At 39.3% G+C, this 16,005-nt stretch overlaps 1 protein-coding gene across 2 annotated transcripts in view; it reads right to left on the bottom strand.

Moving 5' to 3' along the window:
- bin2b (bridging integrator 2b) overlaps nucleotides 1-10,383 on the bottom strand; it is a 42,194-nt gene extending 31,811 nt beyond the window's left edge. The window contains exons 1-2 of one of the 2 annotated variants that reach the window (XM_061924000.2): nucleotides 10,196-10,383; nucleotides 2,223-2,398 (exon numbers count right to left, since the gene is read on the bottom strand). In XM_061924000.2, coding sequence (XP_061779984.1) covers nucleotides 2,223-2,315 — 93 coding nt within the window. In that variant the 5' untranslated portion in view covers nucleotides 2,316-2,398; nucleotides 10,196-10,383. Of the gene's footprint in view, nucleotides 1-2,212; nucleotides 2,399-10,195 lie in introns of those variants that run through there. The other variant, XM_061924001.2, reaches the window with a different exon arrangement.
- Between the last annotated feature and the right edge of the window lie 5,622 nt (nucleotides 10,384-16,005).

Raw genomic sequence — 16,005 nt, 5'->3', positions numbered from 1 at the left:
TTGAGTCCGTTTAGCTGGTTGGAAAACTAGCTTCCGCAGCTAGTGGGTCCATGACGATGACTTGTGTTTTGTTTGATCATCCATTTTACTGCCTTGTTACCAGCAACGTTTTGAAACAATTATGGTATGTTAATAAACATTCACAGAATTGTTCTGTTTAAATGAGAGATGTCCGATAATATTGGACTGCCGATATTATATAATTATATAAATGCTTTAAAATGTGATATCGTAAATTATCGGTATCGGTTTCAAAAAGTAAAATGTATGACTTTTTAAAACGCCGCTGTGTACACAGACGTAGGGAGAAGTACAGAGCGCCAATAAACCTTAAAGGCACTGCCTTTGCGTGCCGGCCCAATCACGTAGTAACTACCGCTTTTCACACACACAAGTGAATGCAAAGCATACTTGGTCAACAGCCACACAGGTCACACTGAGGGTGGCCGTATAAACAACTTTAACACTGTTACAAATATGCGCCACACCGTGAACCCACACCAAACAAGAATGACAAACACATTTCGGGAGAACATCCGCACCGTAACACATCATAAACACAACAGAACAAATACCCAGAATCCCTTGCAGCTCTAACTCTTCCGGGACGCTACAATATACACCCCCCCCAACCCCGCCCACCTCAACCTCCTCATGCTCTCTCAGGGAGAGCATGTCCCAAATCCCAAGCTGCTGTTTTGAGGCATGTTAAAAAAATGAATGCACTTTTTGACTTCAATAATAAATATGGCAGTGCCATGTTGGCATTTTTTTCCATGACTTGAGTCGATTTATTTTGGAAAACCTTGTTACATTGTTTAATGCATCCAGCGGGGCATCACAACAAAATTAGGCATAATAATGTGTTAATTCCACGACTGTATGTATCAGTTTCGGTTGATATAACTCACCATTGTGTGTTATACTCAATGGTTAACTGGACATCTTTATGTGCTCGACGTCTCAATCATTGGTATGTTTTCATCTACAAAACCATTCTGGGTATCACTCCATCTTATCTGTCTTGTCTTTTAACAAAGAAACAAGGAAGTCACAATCTTCGTTCAATGAATGTTCTGCAATTTGTCGTCCCCAAAGTAAGAACTGAACTGGGCAAGAAAGCATTTAGGTTTTCAGCACTGAAGGCTTGGAATAACCTACAATCGAACATTAAACTTCAAACCCTAGTTACGTTGAATGAGTTTATTAAAGCTTCTGTGAAAGGATTGCAGTCTACCTTGTCTGTATGCACATGTGTCATGTGAGCAAGTTTTAATGTTGTAAATGTGATGTTTTATGTATTTGTTTACTGTTTTTAATGTAACCTTGCTGCTGCCCTCTTGGCCAGGTCTCCCTTGGAAAAGAGATCGTTGATCTCAATGGGATTTTACCTGGTTAAATAAAGGCTAATAAATAAATAATATCGGTATTGGTAATTAAGAGTTGGACGATATCGGCAAAAAAGCCATTATCGGACATCTCTAGTTTAAATATCTAATTCATGTCTGCGGCTTATAGTCTAACATATGAAAAACTATTTTTCTCTTCTTAAAATTTAGCGGGTGCGGCTTACATACTGGTGGGCTCTATAGTCCGGAAAATACCGTAATACATGTAATCAGTATCGGTTGATTTCACTCAGGGGTGTTTGGTAGCGGAATCGGCAGCGTTAACACCTTTATCGAAACATCCCTACTTTGAATCTCTACTCTTAACGTTTCTCGCAAGAAATGTTGTCGACTGTGTGACTCCTTTTAAAAATGACATAAATAACAGTCCCATTGAAAACCGTTCGGCGCAGCGTCAGCCGGCAGCACGTTTTCTTACATAAATGACCTTCACCTGGCGGAAAATGCGAAACAGCCAAAATAACATATGCTCTTGCACAATCTAATCTACCAAGACATGTTTATGTACATTATACACGTCCCCCGCAACAAAGGGCGTAGAGTTCAGCAAGGCAGAGGAAGTGCCCCACAATCAGGAAGCGGTGGCGTGCGAGTATGCCCACAGCTGCGTGGTACTGAACACTGTGATGCTTTGACGGGCTTAGAAAATGTACAATACTGAAACATCAATGTAAAAATAAACAATCCTGAAAATGGTGAAGTTCTGACACTACACATTTGCTGCGTAGATCCTGACACAATGCAACTTTAAACAGCTATCGGTGGTTGCCAAACTAGACCCAAAGACATTTAACGACCAGTACCTCCGCTCACCTTCTCCTGCACGCGGTTCAGTGACTTCTGTACCCTTTTAGCCAGGAATCCGGCTCCGGCCTGCAGGTTTGGACCCATCTTATTCTCAGCCATGGTCCTCTCCTGTGCTCGCTTCACCACAATATGAGCTCAGCCTCGTTGTCTGCTTCCTCTTGGGAGAGAGTGCAGTGCGCCTTCTACGAAAAAGGGGGACGGAGGTGGAGCAACAAGGCACAAATGTCATGAATCAGACACACATGCGCTAACGCAACAGGCGGAGAGCAACTGGAGGTGCATTCCTACACACCGTCGTCCTCAAGTTTAGTCTTGATCAGTTGTTTAAAAGGACTCCGTGTCCAAATGCGTTACAACACTTTAAAAGCATGTGTGCATCAGTGATGCGTCATACCTAAAAGAGCCGATGCTTTGTGTTGCGTCAGAGTGAGTCGGCTCTCCCATTATTGCTTTTTTTCCTTTTTCACAATTCAACTAACTTGAGAACAAGGGCAGAACTTTGTTTAGATCAGTAGTTCTCAATCACTAGAAATGTTTTCACGCATCGCCCCTAATTTAATGGTTTTTTTTTATCTGTACCGTATTTTTCGGACTATAAATCACAGTTTTTTTTCATAGTTTGGCCGGGGGTGCGACTTATACCATACTTGCCAACCCTCCCGGATTTTCCGGGAGAATCCCGAAATTCAGCGCCTCTCCCGAAAACCTCCCGGGACAAATTTTGTTCCGAAAATCTCCCGGATTTCACGCCCCCTCCTGAGTCCGCTTTCCCACAATATAAACAGCGTGCCTGCCCAATCACGTTATAACTGTAGAATGATGGAGGGCGAGTTCTTGGTTTCGTATGTGGGTTTATTGTTAGGCAGTTTCATTAACGTCCTCCCAGCGCGGCAACAACAGCAGTCACGTTTTCGTCTACCGTAAAGCAGTCCGTCTGCCGTAAACAGCAATGTTGTGACACTCTTAAACAGGACAATACTGCCATCTACTGTACATGCATATGAACATCTAGGGCTTTTAGAGAGTGCAGTGCACAACTGCGCACTCAACAAGGAGACGAAGCAGAATGCATCATCAGAGAGGGTGTTCAGCATGGTTAGAAAAATAGTGACAGAGAATAGAACAAGGATGGACAATTCAACCCTTAACTCAACAATGAGTAGATGAGTGTTGTGTGTGTGTGTATGTGTGTAAATAAATGAACACTGAAATTCAAGTATTTCTCTTATATTATATATATATATATATATATATATATATATATATATATATATATATATATATATATATATATATATATATATATATATATATATATAAAATAAATATATATTTATAGCTACAATTCACTGAAAGTCAAGTCATTCTTATATATATATGAAATACTTGACTTGGTGAATTCTAGCTGTAATTATACTCCTCCCCTCTTAACCACGCCCCCCACCTCCCGAAATCGGAGGTCTCAAGGTTGGCAAGTATGCTTATACTCAGGAGCGACTTTTGACCACGACTGTATATATTATATATGTATGTATGTATGTATATATCAACAACACCCAGGATACATTGGGTGTTGTTGATATTGTTGATATATATATTAATATATATAAAGGGACAAGCGGTAGAAAATGGATGGATGGATGGATGGAAATATATACCGTATTTTTCGGACTATAAGTCGCAGTTTTAGTTTGGCCGGGGGTGCGACTTATACTCAAGAGCAACTTATGTGTGAAATTATTAACACATTACCGTAAAATATCAAATAATATTATTTAGCTCATTCACGTAAAAGACTAGACGTATAAGATTTCATGGGATTTAGCGATTAGGAGTGACAGATTGTTTGGTAAACGTATAGCATGTTCTATATGTTATAGTTATTTGAATGACTCTTACCATAATATGTTACGTTAACATACCAGTTGGTTATTTATGCCTCATATAACGTACACTTATTCAGCCTGTTGTTCACTATTCTTTATTTATTTTAAATTGCCTTTCAAATGTCTATTCTTGGTGTTGGGTTTTATCAAATAAATTTCCCCCAAAAAATGCGACTTATACTCCAGTGCGACTTATATATGTTTTTTTCCTTCTTTATTGTGCATTTTCGGCCGGTGCGACTTATATTCCGGAGCGACTTATACTCCGAAAAATATGGTACGTGTCAAATTAGTTATTTGCTAACACTGAAGATGCTATTAAGTCCCCTTTTCTCCGACACCTCACACCTTCGACACTCAACTGAACGGGCTGTTTGCATCTTGCTACATTTTTTTAGTGGATAGAATTTTTTCACGCCCTCCCTGAAGTGGATGTTTATTTATTTATCTATCTGTACATGTTAAGATATACACTATACAGGACACACCTTCTCTTCATTCAATGCGTTTTCTTTATTTTCATGACTATATACCGTATTTTTCGGAGTATAAGTCGCTCCGGAGTATAAGTCGCACCGGCCCAAAATGCATAATAAAGAAGGGGAAAAAAACCCATATATAAGGCGCACTGGAGTATAAGTCGCATTTTTGGGGGAAATGTATTTGATAAAAGCCAACACCAAGAATAGACATTTGAAAGGCAATTTAAAATAAATAAAGAATAGTGAACAACAGGCTGAATAAGTGTACGTTATATGAGGCATAAATAACCAACTGGTATGTTAACGTAACATATTATGGTAAGAGTCATTCAAATAACTATAACATATAGAACATGCTATACGTTTACCAAACAATCTGTCACTCCTAATCGCTAAATCCCATGAAATCTTATACGTCTAGTCTCTTACGTGAATGAGATAAATAATATTATTTGATATTTTACGGTAAAGTGTTAATAATTTCACACATAAGTCGCTCCTGAGTATAAGTATAAACTATGAAAAAAACTGCGACTTATAGTCCGAAAAATACGGTACTTTGTAGATTGTCACTGAAGGCATCAAAACTATGAATGAACACGTGAAGTTATGTACTTAACAAAAAAAGGTGAAATAACTGAAAACATGTTTTACGTTCTAGCTTCTTCAAAATAGCCAACATTTGCTCTGATTACTTTTTCGCACACTCTTGGCATTCTCTCGATGAGCTTCAAGAGGTAATGGTTTTCACTTCACTTCATCAAGAGAATGCCAAGAGTGTGCAAAGCCGTAATCAGGAGCAAAGGGTGGCTATTTTGAAGAAACTCGAACATAAAACATGTTTTCAGTTATTTCACCTTTTTTTGTTGAGTACATAACTCCACATAATAATAATAATAATACATTTGATTTGGTATAGCGCTTTTCAGAGTACTCAAAGATGCTTTACAGGATTTTTTTTTTTTAAATATAAAACAGTTCAAAGTAATAATATAAAATACAGGAAATATAAAAAAGCAGTACATTGTAAAATACATAATAATACTGGACATAGACACATGTGTTCATTCATAGTTTTGATGCCTTCAGTGACAATCTACAATAGTCATGAAAATAAAGAAAACGCATTGAAAGAGGAGAAGGTGTGTCCATACGTTTGGCCTGTACTGTATATCTACAACGTAACGTATTATATAATGTGCTCAAAAAGTATTTATACTCACACTGAAGTCTTTTGACCAAGTTATTTTTTAATATCTAAAATAAATACAAATAGTTAGAAAACCCACTATTTTGCATGGTTTGTGTTTCTTGTGCTTAGTCTGACTATTGTATCTGTTCTAATGGATAAGATTGTATTGTTTTCAACATTGGGTTGTACTGTAGCATTTTAAGATGTACTCAAATGAAAAGTGTGAAACAAATGTAATGTATTCTGGCGGGCGTTGCGGCATCCTACTCTGTTCAGCGGTGCGTTGCAAACACACCTCTGTCTCGTATTTCCTCTGTTCTAAGTTCAATGTGCACAATTGACTATCGTGCTCGGACAGCAATGTGTTAATAAGTTTAGATTTGGGGTGTGTCGTTTTTTAAATGCGGAAAGACCTTAATGTATCTTGTTCTCATGTTAGCATTTAAGCTAGCGAGATGGTGCCAGTCAGTCCGTGAGTTAATCAAAGTGCAGTTATCGATCACGGTTTTTCGATTATTTTAATTTATAACGGTCATACTAACCATTGGGAGTTTTACCGCGGTTATCATTATTACATTTAACGTCAGATGCTAGTGGAGAGGCCAAAAACTTTCAGAAAGGAGGATTATCGCACGATCAGTACACCCAAACTGACTATAACTTTCCTTAAAGCCAATATGTATAATTTTGGTTATACTTACATTAGTTTGGTTCTGTTTTTGCTTGCGTGAATTAGTTTGCTGTGTTTTTGCTCATTTGTTTTGTGCAATCAATCAATCTAACTTTGAATCCAACCCAACAATAGGGGTGTTAATCTTTGGGCACCTAACGATTTGATCCAATTCCTAGGGTGAAGATTCGATTGAGAATTGATTCTTGATTCAACACGATTCTCGCAATGCTATAGTCAATATAATGAAACTTTTTCAAAACAGGTTACAGGTTATAAAAGCTCCTTCTGGTTACATAGAAATGGCATAAAAACGTATTTTTAAGAATTGATTCTTCTCATAAAAAAATGATTAAATCGATTATTGAAAATTATCAATCCACTTTTCATACAAATAAAATGTAGCACAATGTGCTTTACATTTAAACAGTCAGTCATGATACAACTAAAATATAGGATAATATAAAATTTACATATTATGATGCAAAATAATTAGTAAAATGTATCAATATTACATAAATATGTAGGTAAAAGCTAGATACAATTAAATAAATTGACATGGTACATAAAGGTTCATAAATACTATAAACAAGGAGTTAAAAATATAATGGAATTATGAGATAAAAACTAATATTAATTAAACGCCAAGTTAGAAAAGTAGGTCTTGAGCTTGTTTTTAATAATGGCAACATTCTCTGCGGCCCTGAGGACTTCTGGCAGGCTGTTCCACAAATGGGGGGCATAATATTGGAAAGAAAATAATGAATCGGAATTAATAAGAATCGCGATATGGATGTGAACCGATTTTCTTGTGCAACTCTTTCTTTCTTTGTTTCTTTTAGTTTATTTCGAACATGAACACACTTACAGTATAATACATCACACGATTTCTTATCATTTCACTTTACATCATGTCCAAAAAGGAATAGGAAGAAGCAAAGCTTATTTAATCCTACCCCTTTCCCACTTCAGAGCGTTTACAAATATATAGAATAATTTACTGACCTTTTTATATAATAAAATAACATCTGTGAATTAGTATATACAACAGTTTTGTAATATGTAATTAATTAATTCAGTCATTATTAACATACTGAGATGAAGAATATCTTACTTTCAATAAGGTTGAAATTACTTTGAACAATCTCTTAAACTGGATCATATCAGTACATTGTTTAACTTCTTTATTTAATCCATTCCTTAATTTTACTCCACATACTGATATGCTAAAGGTTCTAAGTGTTGTACGTGCATACAAATGTTTTAAATTATTTTTTCCTCTAAGGTTATATTTCTCCTCTTTAGTTGAGAAGAATTGTTGTACATTCTTTGGTAGCAGGTTTTAGTTTGCTTTGTACATCATTTTAGCTGTTTGCAATTTTACTCTACACAACATCCAGGAAGGGGAAGCGGTGCAGTGTCAACACCGTGTATAGTGGGGATGGTGCTCTGCTGACCTCGACTGCGGATGTTGTGGATCGGTGGAGGGAATACTTCGAAGGCCTCCTCAATCCTACCAGCACGTCTTCCTATGAGGAAACAGGGCCTGGGGAATCTGTGATGGGCTCTCCTATTTCTGGGGCTGAGGTTGCCGAGGTAGTTAAAAAGCTCCTCGGTGGCAAGGCCCCGGGGGTGGATGAGATCCGCCCGGAGTTCCTTAAGGCTCTGGATGTTGTGGGGCTGTCTTGGTTGACAAGACTCTGCAACATCGCGTGGACATCGGGGGCGGTACCTCTGGATTGGCAGACCGGGGTGGTGGTTCCTCTCTTTAAGAAGGGGAACCGGAGGGTGTGTTCCAACTATCGTGGGATCACACTCCTCAGCCTTCCCGGTAAGGTCTATTCAGGTGTACTGGAGAGGAGGCTACGCCGGATAGTCGAACCTCGGATTCAGGAGGAACAGTGTGGTTTTCGTCCTGGTCGTGGAACTGTGGACCAGCTCTATACTCTCGGCAGGGTCCTTGAGGGTGCATGGGAGTTTGCCCAACCAGTCTACATGTGCTTTGTGGACTTGGAGAAGGCATTCGACCGTGTACCCCGGGAAGTCCTGTGGGGAGTGCTCAGAGAGTATGGGGTAACGGACTGTCTTATTGTGGCAGTTCGCTCCCTGTATAATCAGTGTCAGAGTTTGGTCCGCATTGCCGGCAGTAAGTCGGACACGTTTCCAGTGAGGGTTGGACTCCGCCAAGGCTGCCCTTTGTCACCGATTCTGTTCATAACCTTTATGGACAGAATTTCTAGGCGCAGTCAGGGCGTTGAGGGGATCTGGTTTGGTGGCTGCAGGATTAGGTCACTGCTATTTGCAGATGATGTGGTCCTGATGGCTTCCTCCGGCCAAGATCTTCAGCTCTCACTGGATCGGTTCGCAGCCGAGTGTGAAGCGACTGGGATGGGAATCAGCACCTCCAAGTCCGAGTCCATGGTTCTCTCCCGGAAAAGGGTGGAGTGCCATCTCCGGGTTGGGGAGGAGATCTTGCCCCAAGTGGAGGAGTTCAAGTACCTCGGAGTCTTGTTCACGAGTGGGGGAAGAGTGGATCGTGAGATCGACAGGCGGATCGGTGCGGCGTCTTCAGTAATGCGGACGCTGTATCGATCCGTTGTGGTGAAGAAGGAGCTGAGCCGGAAGGCAAAGCTCTCGATTTACCGGTCGATCTACGTTCCCATCCTCACCTATGGTCATGAGCTTTGGGTCATGACCGAAAGGACAAGATCACGGGTACAAGCGGCCGAAATGAGTTTCCTCCGCCGAGTGGCGGGGCTCTCCCTTAGAGATAGGGTGAGAAGCTCTGTCATTCGGGGGGAGCTCAAAGTAAAGCCGCTGCTCCTCCACATCGAGAGGAGCCAGATGAGGTGGTTCGGGCATCTGGTCAGGATGCCACCCGAACGCCTCCCTAGGAAGGTGTTTCGGGCACGTCCGACCGGTAGGAGGCCACGGGGAAGACCCAGGACACGCTGGGAAGACCATGTCTCCCGGCTGGCCTGGGAACGCCTCGGGATCCCCCGGGAGGAGCTGGACGAAGTGGCTGGGGAGAGGGAAGTCTGGGCTTCCCTGCTTAAGCTGCTGCCCCCGCGACCCGACCTCGGATAAGCGGAAGAAGATGGATGGATGGACTCTACACAACAATACACACAGAATGAGCCATCTCATAATATAACTTAATGCAAAAGAACCTATCAACACATAAACCATTGATATTTGCTAATCGCAGCTAAAAGATGTGTCCACAAACGACACTAAATCAAGAACCGAAAAAGTCGACTCTTTTTTGGGAGCCGTGCCAAAAGAGTCGGCTCTTTCCAAAGTATTGTTTCTAAATGAAGTTGGGTGTTGCTTTCAAAACAACCAGAATTTACAAACCCCAATTGTTAGCTACTTTACAGTAATAACCGAAAGAGTCGACTCTTCTTCGGGAGCCGAGCCAAAAGAGTCGGCTCTTTCGAAACAATTGTGTCTAAATGAAGTTGGGTGTTGCTTTCAAATTGGCCTCAAAAAAACTTAAATTTGAAAACTGCAATAGTTCGCTACAAAATATATTAACTGAAGTATTCGCAATAATCCCTATGTGACTTTTGATTCCGTAGGTACTGTCAAATTGGTCAAACTTCATAGTAATCTTAAAAAAAAGCCCTCGTTCGTTTCGAGACAAAAATACAACGGGTGCATGTATGGCCGTGTCATTCAGTGTATAATTATTGTTATTTGTATACAAAACGTTTTCACGACGTAACATTGTGTTTGCGTATTCTTACCAACAAACGGCGCTAGATAACAACTACCCGCGACGACTTGTGTTGTCTTCCGCCAGCGCCCGTTGGTACCATTTACTTTGTGAACCTTTCCACTCTTCTTTGTGCTTTATGACGTTCAGTGACGTCAAATAGTGGAATAGCGTAGATTTTAATGCGACTCTTTTGAGGGTTGCTGCTTTAATGACATGTGACGAGACGGCCCGGTGACGTTTTTGTGATAAGCTGGGAGGTTTTGCTCACCGGGGTTGCCCGCACGGGCGGAGTGCGCCACGACAACATATCAATTGATATGTTGTCGTGGCGCACTCCGCCCGACGGGGTAACACTATATGGAATAACCGTTACATTGTAGTGAATAAAAAATCCATATATATATATATATACAGAAGAATGCAACTCTGTAGTTATTTGAGCTGTCAGTAATTTTATGGACAGTTGTGGCAGTTTGTTTACGTATGAAAAGTATTAATGTTGTTAAAAAAAATCAGTTTCAAAACATCACCAAAGCAATACCTCTTGTCTGATTCCAAAACAGGAAGTCTCATGTCACATGGGCCAATCACATTTGTGTATACTTCAGGGACCGATCGGAGATCGTATCACCTCAGAATATTACACCGCTATCCTTAAAATCTATGGTGACTCAAGATGTTTTACATTCAAAATACTACCCCTTGTCTGAGAAACCTTAATATTGAAGATGTTTATTTCTGTGATGAAAAATGTACCAACAAATATAATGAGGGCAGTTTTAGCGAAATACTATTTTCCGGGCACAGTTCATAGACAATATTGTCCTGAAGGAGTTTACAAAAGTTGAGCTAAGGAAAATAAGGACACGATATATTACATACTAGAGATGCGCGGATAGGCAATTATTTCATCCGCAACCGCATCAGAAAGTCGTCAACCATCCGCAATCCACCCGATCTAACATTTGATCAGAACCGCATCCGCCCGCCATCCGCCCGCACCCGCCCGTTGTTATATATCTAATATAGACGATGCAAGGCATTAGTGAGGTTATAAAGCTTTTGCCTGTTAAAGAAAGGAGACTGATCCAATGCAGCATAGACATTCGCGTGCCACGCTGTCACGACCCAGACGCACACCAGTGCGCAATCATATGGGAGCCGCGCTGAGCGCACCTCCAAGCCCGTCTCGCTGCCGGCGACGGCCGGGTATATGGGCCCGACGCTCCAGCGCCATCCATTTTCAGGGCTAGTTGATTCAGCAGGTGGGTTGTTACACACTCCTTAGCGGGTTCCAACTTCCATGGCCACCGTCCTAGCTGCTGTCTGTATCAACCAGGGTGAGCCCCACCCCTTTCGTGAGCGCACTGCGCGCGGAGTGACCCCTGTTACGCGCCCCCGGCAACAGGGGTGGCGGGCAGGTAAGCTGCGCGGGCAGAGCGCGCGGAGTGACCCCTGTTACGAGCCCCCGGCCAGGGGGGTGGCGGGCAGGTAAGCTGCTTACCTGCTGCGCGTGACCCCGGCCGCGGCGAAGGCGGACGAGGCGGTGTGTCGGCGCGGTGGTGACCCTGGACGTGCGTCGGGCCCTTCTCGCGGATCACCTCAGCTACGGCTCCCGGTGGGGCCCTCTCGGGGGAAGGGGCCTCGGTCCCGGACCCCGGCGAGGCGTCGGGGGCCTTCTCCGCTCCGTAAAAGTGTCCATCTCTTTTTTTTTTTTTCTTCTGTTGTGGCATATGCTGCAGGTGCCTGCTCGTTTTTCGTATGTGGGTAACAACATTTAACTATGTATATATATTTCCGAATTGGTTTAACTGCCACCCGCCTGAATCTATTTAAAATCTAATTTTTTTTAATTTCAACCACCCGACCCGACCCGACCCGACCCGCGGATAAAATCTATTTTTTTTTTTTATTTCATCCGCTTGATCCGCGGATAATCCGCGGACTCCGCGGTTGTGCCCGCAAACCGCGCATCTCTATTACATACCCAATTATTCCCAAAACTAAAAAAAAATACATTTTAAAATTATTAATAGAATATACCCTTCAAATGATTTTTTTGAAACTTAAATTTTTCATGGAGGTTTTGATTGATTGATTGAAACTTTTATTAGTAGATTGCACAATGCAGTACATCATACTTGCCAACCCTCCCGAATTTTCCGGGAGATTCCCGAAATTCAGCGCCTCTCCCGAAAACCTCCCGGGACAAATATTCTCCCGAAAATCTCCCGATTTTCAGCCGGAGCTGGAGGGGGCGTGGCCTCCATGCGGACCTGAGTGAGGACAGCCTTTTTTCACACGGGAGGACAACAGGGTGACAAGAAATAAATCATCCAGACTAGAGATAAATTGTATTATTATGTTTATCTTACCTAAAAATAAATATATTTATTAATTAAAAAAAAAAAAAAAACTAAATACATTTTTACTATATTTTGCTAAAAACATCAAAATTAATTGTATTTTTATTTGTATTTTTTCTGACTCCTTATTACATCCAGCCATAGAATTATACATTAAAATAAACATATTTGAAATAATTAATTTAATTTTAAATTATCATAATAATTCATTTAAAATGACCATATTTAATTATTAAAATAATTGCTTGTTTATCAACAACTTTAGCATTTTATTCATTACATTTTGAAGCTCTCAGAAGCCAAGTTATGTTATATTCCTTAATATTTATTTATGCAAGTTTGAAGTATCAATTATCTAAACACAGTTTTGTTTGCACATTTTCAGGATATATACATATGTATATATATATGTATATATATATATATATATATATATATATATATATATATATATATATATATATATATATATATATATATATATATATGAAATACTTGACTTGGTGAATTCTAGTTGTCAATATACTCCTCCCCTCTTAACCACGCCCCCAACCACGCCCTGCCTCACCCCTGACCACGCCCCCACCCCCCACCTCCCGTAATCGGAGGTCTCAAGGTTGGCAAGTATGCAGTTCATATTCCGTACAATTGACCACTAAATGGTAACACCCGAATAAGTTTTTCAACTTGTTTAAGTCGGGGTCCACTTAAATTGATTCATCATACAGATATATACTATCATCATAATACAGTCATCACACAAGATAATCATCAGAGTATATACATTGAATTATTTACATTATTTACAATCCGGGGTGTGGGATGTGGAGGGGTGGGGTTAGGTTTGGTTGCTATCAACATTTTTTTCATTGAAAAAATCCCGAGGCACACCACTAGCAGAAAACATAAACAAATGAAACTCAGCAGCCGATATTGACAGTAAAAAGTCGTTCTCGCAATTGTTGGATATAAATTCAAACCATAACCAACCATGCATCACTATAGCTTGTCTCAAAGTAGGTGTACTGTCACCATCTGTCACATCACGCCGTGACTTATTTTGAGATTTTTTGTTTTTTTTCTGAAGTGTAGTGTTTTAGTTCTTGTCTTGTGCTCCTATTTTGTTGTTGATTGTCATGTCATGTACGGATGAACTTTGTGGACGCCGTCTGCTGCTCCACACGCTGTAAGTCTTTGCTGTCGTCCAGCATTCTGTTTTTGTTTACTTTGCAGCCAGTTCAGTTTTTTAGTTTCGTATTGCGTAGCCTTCCCTAAGCTTCAATGCCTTTTCTTAGCGGCACTTGCCTTTTGTTAATTTTTGGTTTAAACATTAGATACCTTTTTACCTGAACGCTGCCTCCCGCTGTCGTCTGCGTATTGTGATCACGACAAACCATGTTCCCGACATCTACAAAGCAATTAGCTACTTGCTGCCACCTACTGATATGGAAGAGTATTACATGGTTACTCTGCCGCGCTCTACACAGCACAGACACTCAGCAACGGCACATTATTTGCGGATTATATTTACTGGTTTGCAAAAAATATTTTTAACCCAATTAGGTGAAATGACATCATCTCCCACGGCACACCAGACTGTATCTCACGGCACACTAGTGTGCACAGTGGTTGAAAAACACCCCATTCTCTATAAAAGAGATCAAATTTGGTATTTTTGTAAACGACTGTAACATAGAAATATTTGTCAACATTATTATGCTCCAGGCAAAACATTTTCTACATAAATGTTGATTTATGAAAGTAAGGCCTACATTTCCCAATTGGCTTAATGGTTAACAATTATCAATCAAATCTTGGGGAATGATTAAGAGTACAAAAGCACTTAAATTGATATCTCTGTTAAAAACATTTCAAGTTTTTTAAAATTAAGCAGACTTTTAAGGAAAGTACCACTTTTGCATCATTAATAGCTCGTAGAAGGATTTTATTGGAGTGGAAATCACAGTTTGCCCCCCCAAGGCCTCCCTATGGCTTAAGGACCTCATGTTTTTCTTAGATTTAGAGACAATTAAATATAATCTGAGTGCTACACCGAAACAATTTGACTTGACATGGGGCTGCATAATTAGCTACACAGCTAAATTAAAGACACTATAGGATGAATGTGACACTCACTGTTGACAATGAACCTTTTCACTTACCGCAACTTTTTTTTCTTTGTTGTTGTTGTTGTTTTTATTCAGTGACACTTCTCTGTATGTTTGTGATTTTTATTTTTGTTGTTACTTTTCTTTAATTCTTTTAGTCAGTTATTGTGATTTTCTATCTACTTGTGGTGAAGAGGAAGGCAGTACATTGCAACCCACTGTGACTGGAATGTAGGACGGCGGTGGGATGGGGTGTTATTGTTTTACTTTTATTATTTTTCTGCATTTTTTTTTATTTTTGTTGTATTTTTGTAATATTATTATTTGATTTTTTTTTTTGGGGGGGGGGGGGGTTTAACAAAAAAAAGTGTCTGTTTTTTCAGTACCTGTATTATGTTTTCCTTATCAAATGAATAAATAAATATTATTTAAAAAAAGAAAGAAAAAAAGGACATTACACATGATGAAACCCCCCCCCCCTCCAAAAAAAAAACAAACATTTAAAGTGATTTGGGTAGCACTTTTTGTCTTTTTTTTGGTCATATTTTTTTATTATTATTTATTATATTTAGTACTCTATTTGTATTTGCTTTTGTTTTTTATTTCATTGATGTTGAAAGTGCCTTGACTTTTGTGTGAATTATAAATGTATGTTTGTTGTTCAATAAAAAAAAAAGAAAAAAAAAAAGTGAAAATTTAAAAAATAATATATATATATATATATATATATATATATATATATATATATATATGTATATATATGTATATATATATTGTTTTTTGTTTTTTTTTAATTAAAAAAATAATATATATATACACACACACACATATATATATATATATATATATATATATTTTTTTATTTTTTTATTTTTTTTTTTAATTTTTTTTATTTTATTTTATTTTTTTTTTAATTTTATAAAGCTTTATTTATAATATGCAAAATGTACATACAATCAAGAAATATTAATAATCAAATTGTACAAAAACAGTACAAAACAGCGCCAGGGGGTTGCAAACTCGATAACATAACTAAAATAGAATGCAAAATATATATATGTAACAAAATGTAAAGTCATAGGCTCACACAAGTTCCGTAAATAATCCAAATTTGGAACACAGCATCATAGTTTTCACAGCTTTTTGTTGTTAGAGGTAGAAAGCGTTTTAAAATAGAGTTATAATTATTTTTAATTTATAAAAAATAATAATAATAATAATGACGTGACGAGACGACCCGGTGACGTTTTATGATAAACTAGGAGGTTTTACTCACCGGGGTTGGCCGCACAGGCGGAGTCGTCACGACAACATATCAAGACTGGGTAACTGCGGAAGCGCTGTTACAAATCGAGCGCAACCTA

The sequence above is a fragment of the Nerophis lumbriciformis genome, linkage group LG28 (assembly GCF_033978685.3).
Source record: "Nerophis lumbriciformis linkage group LG28, RoL_Nlum_v2.1, whole genome shotgun sequence".
In the NCBI taxonomy this organism is placed as follows: Eukaryota; Metazoa; Chordata; class Actinopteri; order Syngnathiformes; family Syngnathidae; genus Nerophis; species Nerophis lumbriciformis.
Note: the sequence above shows the minus strand (reverse complement) of the source record. Positions and strands in the feature narration are given on the sequence as shown.